This window comes from Spodoptera frugiperda, chromosome 6, assembly GCF_023101765.2.
Source record: "Spodoptera frugiperda isolate SF20-4 chromosome 6, AGI-APGP_CSIRO_Sfru_2.0, whole genome shotgun sequence".
Lineage (NCBI taxonomy): Eukaryota > Metazoa > Arthropoda > Insecta > Lepidoptera > Noctuidae > Spodoptera > Spodoptera frugiperda.
Genome location: NC_064217.1, coordinates 7,264,445 through 7,279,992, shown reverse-complemented (window position 1 = coordinate 7,279,992; position 15,548 = coordinate 7,264,445). Strand labels below are relative to the sequence as shown.

At 35.0% G+C, this 15,548-nt stretch overlaps 1 protein-coding gene across 4 annotated transcripts in view; it reads left to right on the top strand.

Moving 5' to 3' along the window:
- The window catches only part of LOC118267555 (uncharacterized), a 54,799-nt gene that overhangs the window by 36,917 nt on the left and 2,334 nt on the right, over positions 1-15,548 (top strand). Inside the window, exons 2-3 of one of the 4 annotated variants that reach the window (XM_050694049.1) lie at positions 13,485-13,544; positions 15,411-15,485. The exons of 2 other annotated variants lie outside the window; for them this stretch is intronic. In XM_050694049.1, coding sequence (XP_050550006.1) covers positions 13,485-13,544; positions 15,411-15,485 — 135 coding nt within the window. The remainder of the gene's footprint in view (positions 1-13,484; positions 13,545-15,410; positions 15,486-15,548) is intronic. One more of the 4 variants, XM_050694050.1, reaches the window with a different exon arrangement.

Here is a 15,548-nt window from a genome sequence, read left to right as displayed (position 1 = left end):
ATACGGCATCGAAGCGCTATTCAGATTTATTAGTCCATAATTTATGAAACCTACTTTATGGCACTTTGACATTTATTCAAAGATAATATTGAAGGTTTATTAGCAGCAAATAATGCAAGACAAAATTGCAGGAGTAAGATTATATTGGTTTTGTAAAGAGTAATAAATTGCGGAGCCAGTGTGTTCACTTATCCTTATCTTGGCCTTAAGTAAGCAGATAAAATTAAACGATTTTATATCTCCGCCTTAAATGGATTGTCTTTGCTTTACGTTCTCTCGTTAAATTGTATATTATTAGTTTCTCTGTTACAATTTACTTTTTAATAATTACGCGATGATTGTTTCTAAGTAACTATTAGTGTTTAAAAGAGCTATTTGAAAGAATATAGGTACGAAAGATTAAACTAATTACACGAAAAACAACTACGGAGCCAAAATATACAAGCAAGCACATTTAAGACAAATACGGTGGGTTAAAATTTATATAACTGGGTTATGGCGGGTTGCCAACTTACCACCCATTTACTTGCAACAGTGACCCTCAGCCTGTGTCGACTTTTACAATCTGTTTCAGATTGTAACCATCTCATGTATTCTGTTATACCTACTTTTAAATTTATACTTATTAAATTATATTTTGTACATTATTTGAATAAATAGGTGCATATTTTTGTGTCAATCCACAACGGTAATTACCATCAAGTTTGGTTATATAATAATTCAGTTTAGATAAGAAAAGCTTAGCATACACTTGGTTATAGGAAAGGCCATATCACTATTTAGTAAGCTTAAAAATCTAAAGTTTATCTAAAACTAACAATAATTCCTAAATCAATAATTTGTATATTAAACCCTCTAACGTAGTTAAAGACCACTTTCAGTAGATCATAAACATGAACAAAACAGGCATTCAAAACTCACACAAACAAATTATTTTAATGCACACTACCACGAAGTATTCCATCTGTTTATTTTTAATACCGAACAGCAATGTCAATGGCTTGTTATAACAGGAAACCAATTTAGACAAAAAACATGACATGTAACGGAAACTTTAACTGACACGTTTAAGTTTTAACTGTTAAACACTCGATTAGGGTTCATGTTTAACAATAAAGCCTTTTCATGCTTGTATTAGGAGGTTCACTTATTTTTATGGTAACATTAACTTGGACTTGTAATGTGACTGTTATGTGGTTAAGACTTGAGACAGTTACGTTATTGTCCAAAGAGGTCGCCACAGAAACACATGGCTATCATTTTAATTTTTATGGCCAGTGTTAAGTGGTCCGATAATTGACATGGCGGAATTTACTGTGAGATAATTGTATGTACATTTCTTTTTTCTCTTGTAACACTAAGTGGGGTTTAAATCGTAATAATAAAAGGTCCCTGCAGGCTTCCATTAGCACTAGCAATAAAGATATTTGTTTTTTTTTAACAGGAGTTGTATTGAAACGTTGTCACTCAAATTGGTCTTTCCTTTAATATAATCTTTCGTAACAAGGATTTCATTAGCTCATTCACAATACCTATGCAAGCTTAAGCTCAGCAACAACAACAGGCATAGCATTAAGTAATAGTTATCTAGATAACTTTATGACTGGACATAGATGGCGACAGGATGAAAGTGAACCCAGTACTGTGATTGTGATGCAACCTAGGAACACCTATGTGTAAGCAGAAGATCAAGATACTTAAGGTATTGCAAATTATGTTCAATTCATTAGACTTTAAAGTACATTTTTGAACATTAATGTGTTCTTTCTAAAGTATTAATAGGTCATAAGGTTTAGTATTAAGTAAATAAATATTCTCAAATTGTTAAGAGAAGTTTACTTGATGTAGGTCAGCATCTGAAAGGTGATTTTTCATTCCCGGTATCTAGTGAGAGCGTGTCAGGCTGTCTGCCAAGCGCAGATCTCTGATAGAGTTCACGAGGAGTCAGGAGCTGATCTATCCCATGATATAGCGTTTAGCTAAGAGGATTTTATGGGGACAGTACATACTTCGTATAAAATCAAATAAAAAAACTAGACTTGAGTATGTAAGTAAGTAAACTAAGTGCAAAAATAATGTGTATGTAAAAGCTTTAGCCCCAGATATCAGTCTGAAACCATTATTTATGATAATTGCACCACACTTTATCTAGCCCAACTAAAAGAAGGCTACACCTAAATCCTGTTCGTATTACTTAGATAAAGTTAGTCCAGACATAGATAAGAATAGGATACACAAGTACAAAGTGCTGGCACTAGGCAAAAGCATTTACTTAGTCGGCTTTTGTTTTTGCTGATTTAAGTACCGTTTATGCTCTAAGTGGCTAGTCAGACTCGGTAAGTAGATAATCTTTTTTTCTCTCTTTTGTTTCCCCTAATGTTCTCAAGGAAACTCTCAAAAGCCTTTGTCCGATATTTATGAAAATTCTTCGAAAAGAAATTGTATTGTTTCGCTAATTATATGCGGAGTTATTGCGATGTCTCGCGGATCTCGACAAAGGTTTGGAAGTTTTGTGTTTACATTACAAATGTTTTTGTAGGGTTTCATTAAAGAATAAAAAAGCGAGCATTGTTTATAATATTAAGTTAATAAGTGGACAATGAGTTAAAAGGTTCATTATTTAGCCTCTTGAATTGATTTCGCTATTCTTTTAGTTATTCCTAAATGAATCTACATAAAATACTTAATCAAACATTTTACTTCTCCAAGTAATAACATCGATTTCATGGCCTTGCTTGAGCCCTCGCACCTCAAAATACGCAAAGAAATAGTTACGTAACATAATTAGCGAAATGGACTGAAACTGAACGTGAGTTGTGTTTAAGATCTTTTACTTAATGACAGGCTTTACTAAGCTTATATCTATACGGCTGAGAGCCTAATGTACTCAGTTCTTACTTACATAACCGAGGTTACATGTCCGTGACGCAACTCATTTGACATTTAACTCAAAGCCTCACCTGTATTTCTATTAAGTTCAACCGCCCGGTCGCGGACGCAATCCAATTTATTCTCATCAAAGTTATCTTATAGTAGTTTTTGTAGACCAAGATATCGTCTCTCGAATATTTTAATTCGAAAGTACCAACATAAATAAGAAGCTATTACGTTTACAAACGGTTCGGGCCTCGGCTGGCGTGACCACGCGACAAAGCGTCAGGTAGCATCGGACCGCGGCCTCTCCTAAGTAAATTGGATACCAATCGAAGCGTGACGATTTTATCTTATAAAAAAAATTCTTACCCTTTCTTTAGTATCTTTACGTAATTCCGAGCATACAATGGACAGGTCTCGGCCGTTTTTTCTTCTCGTAAAGAATAATATTATGATATTGTGAATAAATGTTACGATACCGGCGAACGTCTGCTTTTATTCGCTTTTCTGGCATCAAACCGTTACGTAGCTCCAGATTCGCGATAAAAGGAAAAGAAACCGTTCCAATTTCTAAAACAGTTTTTAAGAAAAGTGCTCTACAAGTAAACAATGCGGTGGACTGGATTTACATTCGAATGTTTTTAAACTGGAATTGGAGTGGATAGAAAAAGCACTCGGATATTGTTGACTCGGCCGTCGTATCGTCGAGTGAAGTTTGTAAGACACCGTGTTCTATTACATTAGTGATTAGCACTTCCATAAAGTCGGGCTACAAAGCGTGCTGGCCCAAAGATTTATCGCGTTGGATGTAGAACGAGTGTACTATCACCGTAAATATCCGCGTTGCGCTTCCACTTCCTCTGAACTCCTTTCTATTGATTTATAGCGAGGGTTTTAAAAGCTAACTTTTTATAAAGCAACTCCGGCCAGTTGTTTCCAACTGTCTGCAGCATCTGGCTTCTTTAGTTCAGTTTTTACTTACCATTTTAAGAACTTTGTCATTTCAAAAGTTTGTACGTAAAATGATTTTAAGGGGTGCTCGAGAAGTTGGGTGCCACGTACCTGACGGCAATACGCGCTGTGCGAAGTAAATCGCTATTCAATAGATTGAAGAACAAATGCGAACCGCGACAGATGAATAGTAAATGAACTATATTTAATCGACTTTGCAATGGGAAATTTCATTCTGTTTCTGCGACCATAAATCCTTATTAATCCTCATTTGGAAGCCGATTCAATAAGCAATAATGAAAGACAAGCCTACAGCTGTAATACCAAGGGGCACTTTCTAGCTCAGTGGTTAATATTATAAATCAAATAGTCGTGTTCTTGTCATCAGTGCCGCAATATCAAAGCTCGTTGTAGATAAACCGGGCTATTTAAAATGTTGGTTTGTCGACAGCGATTTAGCATTAAGCGCGGAGCCTACACAAACTTGTTGGTTGTGCTAAGCGTCTGAGGGCGAGTATTTTGTATTACGGTTACTTGTGCTATCTTCATGTCAGTTTATTTAGCTTAACACTAACTTAATTGGCTATAAATTAAGCGGCTGCAAGTTAGCCAGTTACCGAGTATACGGTACGCTTTCTCGTCTTGTTAGATCTGCCTATAGTAACTAGGTAAATGCGGGAACTTTATGTATGTATTGTGAGTCCCCACGGTTAGCCGTAATAAATACTCATTGTTTAGTATTCCACCGTTTAGTTCGGATTGTATGAAAATTTAAGCCCGTTTCATGTTTCGAGACATTTATGTGACTGTTACGAGTACGTAATTTCATACGACTTTAGACTACATAAAATTAAATGCCCATTCAGTGTAAAGTAATAACATTACAGTTTTCAAAGTTTTACGTTCTATTTATTTGAGAAATATAATATTCTACCAATTATTCACGACATCTGACTTGGTAATTAAATTCTAATCTGGCAATCCAATATTACAAAACAATATAATCGCGATTTCCTGGCAGCCCACAATTGTTATTCCGAATTCAAACCAAATCGATCAGATACCATTTTGCAAATCACGTCAAGCTCAATGGAACGTCACATTCACACGCATAGGAGCCAATGTAGGAAAGCATACTATAAATGATTCATAAAGGTATGTACACACGTGCATGCTGATGCCTCCCCTAGGCACTTGCTAACACAAGATTGTTCCTAGTCGCTAGAGCTTAAAACAGGTGGAGTCACAATTAGCGGCAAAACTAGAGTACCTAAGTGTCTGATGTACGCCCACCTTAGCGACGCACGGGATGTTAGTTCGTTAAGGGGCAGAATAACGAAGAGGAACACCATGCTTTTTTTTATAAAATTCTTCCTGGGTTTTAATTTTCTAACCACATCTACATTATTTATTGTAATTTTATCGCATTTCAAGTAACTTTATGTAAATGCAGAATTAATAATACTCACGTAGGTACATAGTGTTGGACACTATATTATAAATAAACGGTTTTATTGTAACCCAATGACAATGTGTATAAAATTACCATACGCATGCAGATTGCAGCTTAATCTCCTAGAGAATTTCTAAGTAAGCCATTTACATTTTGAATGGAGGTACTCGGCCTTAATAGGTCTACATAGCCCCTGCTACACCTAGGAGGGATTACCTCACTTCACGCACTCATGTTTACCTTACGGGAAAGAGAGGACTTTATGGTGTTTGTGTCCCTCTCTTGTAATTCTTTCAGCCTGTTTGTCTTGGATTAACGCATGTCTTTGCTTTTAACGCTACTGTTTGTTCGGCCGCCTACATAAATATTTGTTATTCTGTGCAGCCATTTACTAGCCCGGTTATGAGCATTTTAATTGCTCTTCTTATTTTATGCTTTTGAAATATGTTCTTTGATAATTTTAAGTTATGCCGCCGACCGTAAACGCACTCGTAAAAAACATGGCCCAGTTTGTTTGAAAAAAGTGTAGCGCTAATCTCATTAGAGATCATATTCGATTTGATATGGTTACCGTTCTCATCGGTGGCTTAGATCAAAGGAAGTGCCCTTTAGATTGTGAGATCGGCCTAAGTGTTTCGTGCAACTGTACATTCGGACTAATGATATATCTATGGTTCACGTTTCTGATCGATAAGTACGTTCGTGAACAAAATATAATACTAATATGATCTAATAGAGCAATACAATGCTTTATTCAACTGCAGAGGCGGTATGCAATGTTAAATAAAATCAAATGAGTTTACAGTCAATGTAAATCAATATTTAACATATTCGTGTTTGGAATTAACAATTATTTTAATGTACATGCTTCTTGGTATTCGAATAATGGTGTCGATTTAATTAGTTCTGTGTTATTTAATTTCACGCAATGCAAAGCTGTTATAAAATAAACCATTCCACGAATAAAATGTTTTTCATAATATCACCGCAACGAATGTAGCAAATGTAAATAAAATAACAACGTAAGCGCTAAAATAGTGAAGTTTCCTGACATTATTTCAGTTATATTTGACATGGAATAACCATAAAATAGGAATAAACTGATCGCATCTAACTCAATGTAAGCAGTATAAACGACACGTCACAACTTAAATCAGATACATAGCAAAACATAACCATTTCTGAGACCTCTTTACGCCTCCACTGTACTCTACGGTTGCGGATAATTTTCGCATTGCGGCAATCGGATTCGGTGCCGATATCGCTTCGTAACGGTCCTTGCATCGAGACTGCATTCTACACGATTTCCTTCTAACTTGAATCTTGATTATACTTTGCTTTATCTGAAATGAGTTCTAAGAATGCATTATGTCTGTAAAACAACAACTAAGACTGCGACTTGATCTACAACGTTTCCGCCCGATTTGCTATAAAATATTGCGATTTGTTTATGGTTCAAGATAAAGATACAGCAAATAAATTAAAGGACTTTGTTTGTCAGATTACGAATGAAGAATGAAACCAGTCATCAAAATTACTTTGTCAAACGAACGTCAAAGAGGCACGCAGCGGTCAAACAATCAAAGATATTTTATATTATAGATTATTCCGATTGAATCATGGTTCGTTAGCAACCGCAACCATGCGCACATCTGTCGCATGGTCCACGGAACTTCTGAGACTCACAAAAACCGACAGCCTCGGCCCGAAAAGGATAGCGACATAAAATACGGCATTGGTTGGAAAGGGATAACATTGAATCATATTATCCCGCGGATACAAGAATGTCCTTCGTATTCGATGGATTTCGAAGAAAAATTTGATTTGGTTTAACAGAAATTGCATTAATCAGAATTCATAAGCTGTCATAAGCGATATTGTCAACGTACTGTAAATTCTATTGACTTGACGTTTCTACTACAATAATGTTATTTTTGTTACACCCACACGTTGTTTATTGTGTGCACGAATTATTTTACGAGCTCCGAAATGTTCCAAATTTAGTTAGAAATTCGAACATCTAAACCAAAGGGTTCTCGAAACTAAACAGAACATTTTAGTTTCTTGTAATCCTTTACACGTCTTTATCTCAGGGGGTATAATTTGTGACTGGGATTTGATACGAAATAGATTGGGTATTAGTAGTTAATTGTTAGTTTAACACGAAGGTTCATTGAACTCTACACGCGATATCTTTAACCCCTGTTGGTGGTATACTAGTGACTACTACAGTGAAGTCATATAAATCAGTTATAATCTGAGATTATTTCATCAGTATAGAATTCTGAGGATGACAGGTCTTATAAATTGGGATTTTATTGTAGTAACAAATATTTTCTAGAGGCGACTAATTTTAAAACGCTTTAGTATGCCATAAAAGTAGCCATTTTATTTTACATAAAGGCTTTTAATTTATCGTCGTTGTTTCATATGTCACATAGGACGGCTCCGTCCATAAAAATCAGTTTCTTTATGATATGAAATGAAATAACAAAGCATTTTTAATAATACACTCCATCATTAGAGGTCTATTCGACACATAAATCATTGATGGCGATCTTGATTTGGAATATTTAATAACATAATCGTTCAAGAGAGCAATACCGGTAGATCGAGCGAATATTGAAATGCGGGCCCACGACCACTTAACGTACGGAGCCAGTTTTCTTGTTGGAAATGTATGCTATTGTCTCCGGTAAGATATAAAATACCGATATGACCCTACGACGTCTTCGTTGCAAGAAATATTCAAGGGATACGGCCCACACTTTTAATAGCGGTTACATCATTTCCACACAATGAGAGCGCCGTCCACACCCATTCTCTGTCCGTATGATTTGAAATTATAGCACCGTTTTATTTGCTCTCAGCGCATTTATATGCGGTCGCGGAGCCGCACAATGTGCCACAATATTATATGTTAAGGCACCTACATACATAACACGCATCGGTCGGCTGCAAGCGATGTGTCGCACATGTGTCGCAACGCCCGCTCGTGTGGGAGGCAGAATGAAGCAGTAATTTAATCCTTGATTGTGTTCCCATTTAATTTATTCGCCGCATGATCAAATTTGGTACGTGTTTGTGACCATTTATATCATTGTTAGGTCGACAGTGGCAGCTTGATTTAATTCAGCTTTCTACGGAGATTTGCGGGTCGCAGCGACATTGTCCCTGTTTAAATGCACGTCTGGATAAACTGTTAAAGTGTTCGTTCCTCTGTAATCATCGCGAAATTACAGAGTACCACATGCAAATAAAGATAGTCTTGACTGGGAAAGACGTTTGCTTAGCATACAATTTTATTTATTAAATTATTGTAAGGGTATCTTTAGAAGGCAAGCTGTTATATTAAATGAAGAACCAATTGTTTTAAAAGCTTTAAACTGTGTGGCGGGCGCCAATCAAGATATTGACCTCATAATATAAATTATCCCTATAATACCGAGGTTGATTTTTAGATCGTCTTGCTATAATTTAAAAATAGTTTAAGGACTGCGGGATCGTATCATCATAATTATAGGCGGTCCGTCAGAGAGGCAATGCGTACAAAAACTTAATGATGCTTTAATATAACATCAATAAAGTAAATTGACAGGATGTGTTCATAATAAGTAAATGGGTCAACACTTTAATAGGAACATGTTTAGCATATTTTTAGTTTACGTAATATTATAATGTACAATATTTTAAACATAAAATAATTAATTAATTTAGCTTCTTTCAACCCAAGATGTCTGCGATAGTTGATTAAAATGAATTATTTTTATGACCGTATCTTATGAATCCTACTTTTTGTGCAAGCCCACTCGAATCATGTGTTTCTATTCACCCCGTTTCACATTAGACTCTTTGTTTCAAAAGTGAATAATGAATTCCGTCTCACGTTTTCCAACGACTTTGAAACATTTTATGGTCTTGTTCTAAAGGCAAGATAAAATTGTTGTTTTCTGTCAGACAATCGCAAAAAGTCGTTCAACGAATGGAACTCATGGAAATAATAATGTTGATACCTCGGCCCTTTCTACTCGAAGCGATGTGCGAGAGCTCTGCCAGTCCATATTTCATGAAAAATTCATATCTTCGTTGGTACCTAATGATGTCGATGCCATCTTTTATTGCCGCCGGCGACATATTTTTCATTAATCGTATATTATGATACTACATGCTCGCGAGACGTTCTTGCTTGATGCCTGGAAAAAAACGAAATAAAACTATGAGTATCACTAATTAGGAGGCAGGTTCCTTGATGTACGGCGTGTACACCTTTTTAAACATGGCGTTTTTATTTGTGACCCTCTTTACAAAGTTGTTTTTGTGATAGTTTAACATTTTTCTTGTTTTACTATTTAGGCGTATACGGTCACATGTCTACGTAGTACATAATATAGGTATAGATTAATTTTAAAAATGTTGCAATGAAGTAAAATGTACTTAGATACTACTAGCCAATACAAACATATCCCCCAAATCTCTTTACTCGACGTCCCTTCCACATAGTTTTACAAAAACCAGGAAACAAAAAGGAGACTCTCGAAATCAATTTCAAGTCGGAAGCTACGAACCGCAAAAACAACATACGAATAAAAACCCGCCTGTCCTACCAAATATTTCATTTATTTTATCCGTCTGGTCCGACTAACCTACTTTCCAGTAAGAACCTGAGACCGTACGGGAATGAAATTGAATTTCTACTTGTAAAAACGGGCCGCTAATAGAGTTTACCTACACCAGTGCAAATAAAATGGCAACCGCCGTAAGGAAAGACTAGGTACACAGTAGCTGTGGACTCACATGCCGTATTAAAGCCTGATAGTTTTGACCGACTTTTATAGAGAAACGTTAAATTGAATTGAAAACTGAATTAGAACCTTGGTATTTGTATCCATTTCGGTGGAAGTGTAGCTTTCTATTGCATGTAGTTTGAGTTTTGAAGTGTAGTTTTGGAATTCATGAAACTAAACGTACTTACTAGAATTGTAATCTATTTATGTTGACCATAAGTTGTTCATCCTTCTGTTCCTAATATAGCTTCAAAATGTAAATACTTGACGAACTTTAATAACTTTGCAAAGACAAAGCTCAACATCCACTCACACCAAATTATATTACCATCTAAATAACAAAACAGCTCGGTTCACTCGAAGCGTATTCAATAAATTCTTTTGCTCCATCAGTTTAATCGTAATCCGCATCGGGCACTAGGTTCCCTTATTTCTTGTTACGCTCTTCAACTCTTACAATCTGTTCTGTAGAGAAATTTCATTTTTTCTTCGCCATTTGGCGCGCTAGCTTAGATTGTATTTTATCTTTATGCGAAATCATAATTCATGCTGTTTTTGCCTCTTTCGCCAACGGAGGCTGTTAGGTATTTAATGTTTTCCTCCTATCTAACTTACATGCAAATGTCGCACTCACCATTGTTTATTGTTCCAGATAACATCGCAATTTGTGTTACACTTTAATTGATTCCTACCTCTATTTTAATAAAACTCTCCGCTATTTACATTTACAATAAATCTTTTGCAGTACAAACCAATAAATCAAAAGTTAATCAACTCCAAACTACCGATTGCACAAGTGATTAATCTCGAAGATATGTCGTTAGATTAAAGGAGAAAAAGTTGTTTACATATCATATTTCGTAAGTCACTGGAATTTATTTTGTACGGACCTCTGGTTTGACCCCCAAGAGCGCGCGCTCGCTACCCACAAAACAAAATGATAAATGAAGATCATCGGTAGTTGCGCGTTACATAAACGCTGATGGATTGATTGTAAACGACCGTGTGTGCCCATCGATCGATTAGTTCCTGTTCGGCCGCAGCCCCGGGCCTGACTTATTGACGATTATCTTTAATGGATTTCTTAAACTCTTAAGTGTCGGTATGCAATATCCTGGCTCGCCTTTAAATTGTAATACATCCTTGAACCCTAATTTTCTATTCAGATTAACGGTTCACTCGAAATAACTATTAAGTCCGGTGTTACAATGTTTATCGACCCTTTTTTTTTGATCGAAGCCCCTTTCTTGTATCTTCCTATATTTAAATTTTCCTATTGATTCCACCGTTCAGTTTATTTAAGTGATCCGTTTTTGGGACGTCGTTATCCGAAGTCAAATACGGAAGATTAATTAAATAATATTCAATAAGCGTTGTTTGATTAACAAAGGGGTAATCTGCGGCGGCATCTAACACAAATACGAGGCCACTCGACGGCCTGTGTTTTCAATCACCGTCATTCGTTATTCACTCACTTCCCTTTGCAGTTGCCGAAGTATATTCACGTCGTTTTGTTTTGTTTAACTTTCATATTTCAAACTCTCAAAGACCAAGTCGTGCGATACAATATTAGTAATAATTGAATCGGTTAGAAGTTCGTTGTTTGCATATTTGGATAGGCGAAAGTTGATTATCTGTTATTCAGTAAAAGCTAGTATGGAGTTTAAAAATTAAGTAATACATTAGCGTACAGCGGAGCCCTCAGCGAGGTATCTCTTTAATTCATTTGATTTATGAGGCCTATTTTCAAGTTCGGTCAGAATAAGAATGTTGTAAATATAGCGGGTGTTTTTATTGTCGGCGCATTGCGCACTCAATCTCGAGTGTATTTTTTGTTGTCATTAGTTGACGTGAAATAACACTCCTGAGCTGTAGTATCGCGGTAGAAAAAATAAATTGTGTGAAAAATTACGATGATTACATCTAATAACGGGTGGATGGACGGAGTCGTTTGATGGCCTCTGCCACAGATTGGCATCATTAGCCGCAATGATAGTGACCTAAAAGAGTAATTTTGTTTTCCTTTGCTATTCTTTGTTCGCTACTTGCTTTCTAAAGCGTTTTATGGGTTACTTCTAATAATTACAGTCGTAAATAGAAGATTGTGCACTCTGGAATAATAACTCTAGTGAATTTATCTTAATGTCAATAATAACATCCGTTCAGGAAATAGGTTATTTTAACGTCTGTGATTATGATGACGAAACAATTATATTTTCTAATCAACTACAAGTTTGTTTGCTTAATAGCTCTAAAGATGACTCTCGGAAATTGGCTGGCGAAGTAAATTACAAGAACTTCGTTTGTTTTGACTCATTTGACGGCCATAAATAACTCTTTTACTGCGACAGAAAACAGTTGAATGTCATAGAATCGGGCACAATGTTATTAAACATATTTTACGGGCCATTACATGCGATTGTCGAAAAGAAAAAATATATTAAAACAAAAATCGTCACATTCGCTATAAACTCTTCATCACGACATTAAAACGTTTGACATTTAGGCCAATGCAGTGGTTCTAAAGCTTCCCATTGGCATATCAGGCAATTAAAGCGACCGTCCAGACGTCGGCGACGGTAGGCAGATGCCCGTCACTTTTATCAAATACATTAAACAGGTTGCTTGAATCGAACATTTATTTTCTTTTATTTTTTAGCCCGTACATTAAACTTCTTGAAACAGTGTTCCGATAACGAGTAATGTATTGGTCCCCCGTCGAATAATTAAACGTCTCTTTATTGAGTTTGGTCGGAATTAAAATGCGATTGCGTTTTGATTTCTGTTTAGCTGTTTGGCTATCGGATTAATGGCGGCCATGTTGAATTATGATTCATATAAAAAACATATTTTAATAAATCATAATTTATTGTTCGTTTTATATTTTGATTGCTAATTTGCTCATAGAAAAATGATATATTGTTAAATCTTTTTAAATTGTTCTTTATGATGTAATATTTTATTCATTTAAATTATTAAAATAAGACAAAACAGATATTATATTGCCAATAAAAATGCAAATTAGGAACACACCTGTCAATATCTATTTCATTGTCAAAAAAACTGCACATTGAGGCATATTAATTCAAAGGATTGATACCATGTTGATTCTAAAGAAATTTCTGTCTCATGCAAATCAGGTACAACCACCTTTTCGTCATAAAATTAACAAAAAAAACACTGTGCATAAAAATACATATTTTTGGACGCCATAAAATCACCAGGACATTAAAAAATAAATGAGAAATAAAAAAACGATGAATTTTAATAGCACACTCTACATTTTTAAATAGAAACAATAAAATTATATTATAGAGTAATAAAACGGCTATAATCGTTAGGATATTGTTTAATTTTTTATTAATTTTCCTGTCTTGTAATAAAAGTTGAATTTGAGTGACATTTTTAATGTTTGTTCACAGTTCGCCGCGCCTCGGCCTGGTGGGGAGTCCTCGTGTTTGCAAGGCCCCGACTGTTTTATGGTAAGTAGAAAAACTATCTAGATATTATTAATTTAAAGAACTCCTTAAAAAACCTTACTTTACCTGTATATACTTGTATAGTATCTACACCACTTATATCTAGGATCTTCTTTTAAATATTAGGCCTACTATCTACGGTGTGTCAAAAACTACAGTCGGATTTACATTGCCACTTATAGGACAGAGTATTCATTATTTCTAAGTGAGATGCAAGTATTTGTCATTTGTAGGTCGCTTTATGTTTGTAAAGGATACATACATTCGTCAAATAACTCACGTGGATAGTGTTCATGCTGTAGATAGTATAGTAGATGTAGATAACCAGCAGCATTTTGTATATCTTTTGTATATAGTAATTGTAAATATATCGTACTGTATAATTTATTATTATAAATAGCACTTACGCTCACTATAATATTTACTGTTTCTAGGAAAAAATGTAATTACCAATTGTAATAACTTATTTACTATGTTTATTTATTGTGTATACTTCTTCAATAATTATTAATATCCTTTTTGTTATCCGGAATTAATTGGAAAAGAGAATTAAGGTATTACCAATATCATTAAATTAATACAAATCAGACAGATACTATTTGAAATGACTCACTAATAAACTTGCAGTTATTAAATTCATTAACTTCACTAAAATAGTAAATGTACATTATTAAATTTCTTCACTATATTCCCAGCAATTATAAGTTTGCATTCAGGAAGCTCGTAAAGATTTTCTAATTGGTTTTGCTGTAACATTTAATTTTAATTGCAAGTTCCTTACTCTATGCATGTAGATACTACGGATTGCTGTCTGTTTACGTTCATTTTAAAGCTTCAGATAATATTTGTCTAATATAAAATTAGCAGTAAACTTCGAACAGTATGACTGTAAGATTTTTTTAATATAACTTGTGTAGTTTTACTTGTTTTACGACACAAAAGTCGTAAATAATAACTACCGTCGATTTCTCTTTTATCAAGCATCATTTTTTCTAACCAACAATCAGTACTGGCCTCGTTACTACTGTTTTGCTATAAATAAAGGAATGAATGACTTTTTGCTGCAAAACATCTGTGAGTTCAGTGTTAAAACCAATAAATTCCCAGTCAAAACGTGGATTCCAACGGTACCTTTTGTCAATACCAGTAATTAATAATCGTGGTTCGCCCGTTCTTATAATTATTAAAGCTTACCGAGGCGAGAGCGGCGTCAAGTTAACGTCAACTCCAACTAATGAGCGTTTCCAATGACAAATGCTGCATTCGGAGCGACGCCCTAGTCAAATTTGGCTGGATGTGTCCGTGTCCTCAAGATGTATTGCTTACTCATCAAACAAGAAAGAATATTAATAAAATTAAAGTACTTTGAATTACAAGAGTAACAAAGGAAGCATTTTTAGAAAATATTAATTAAAAAGTAATAACAGACACAAAAGTGATTAAGGACTACACAATGAATCTCATTACAATCTACAAAGAGTTTTATTTTAGATCTAAAAATACTCTTCGTTAATTGCTACTACGTTTAAGCGAAGCTATTTGAAGATAATTATGACCTATTCTTGTGAAATAAAATGTTTCTATGTTAGTAACAATCCCGACCCATTTCTAAAAGTAATGACAAACGACTGTATCCACTCTCAAGTCGACCATCCGATAACACACTAATTTGACAAAAAGAGATTCCGTTTGAGCACACTACTTGTCTCTTGAATGAACATTAACTTTTGAATCTGTCTATGTCAGTACACACCACTCATTTGTCGTAATGACCAACGAGATAATTAATCACAGGAGTTCAAACGACTTGTTTAATTGTGACGAATTTGTGATCTGATGGTTTTGTACAACACGTATTTGTTGTTGCAGTGTTGGGAAAATTGTGAACTGCTGCAGTCCAACTACCAAGTCTGGGGAGCCATCTGCGACGAGAAAGATATTTGTGTAAGTTGACAACTTCATAAGACAAACAATAACCATATTCTTTTTAATATCAGGAATACTAAT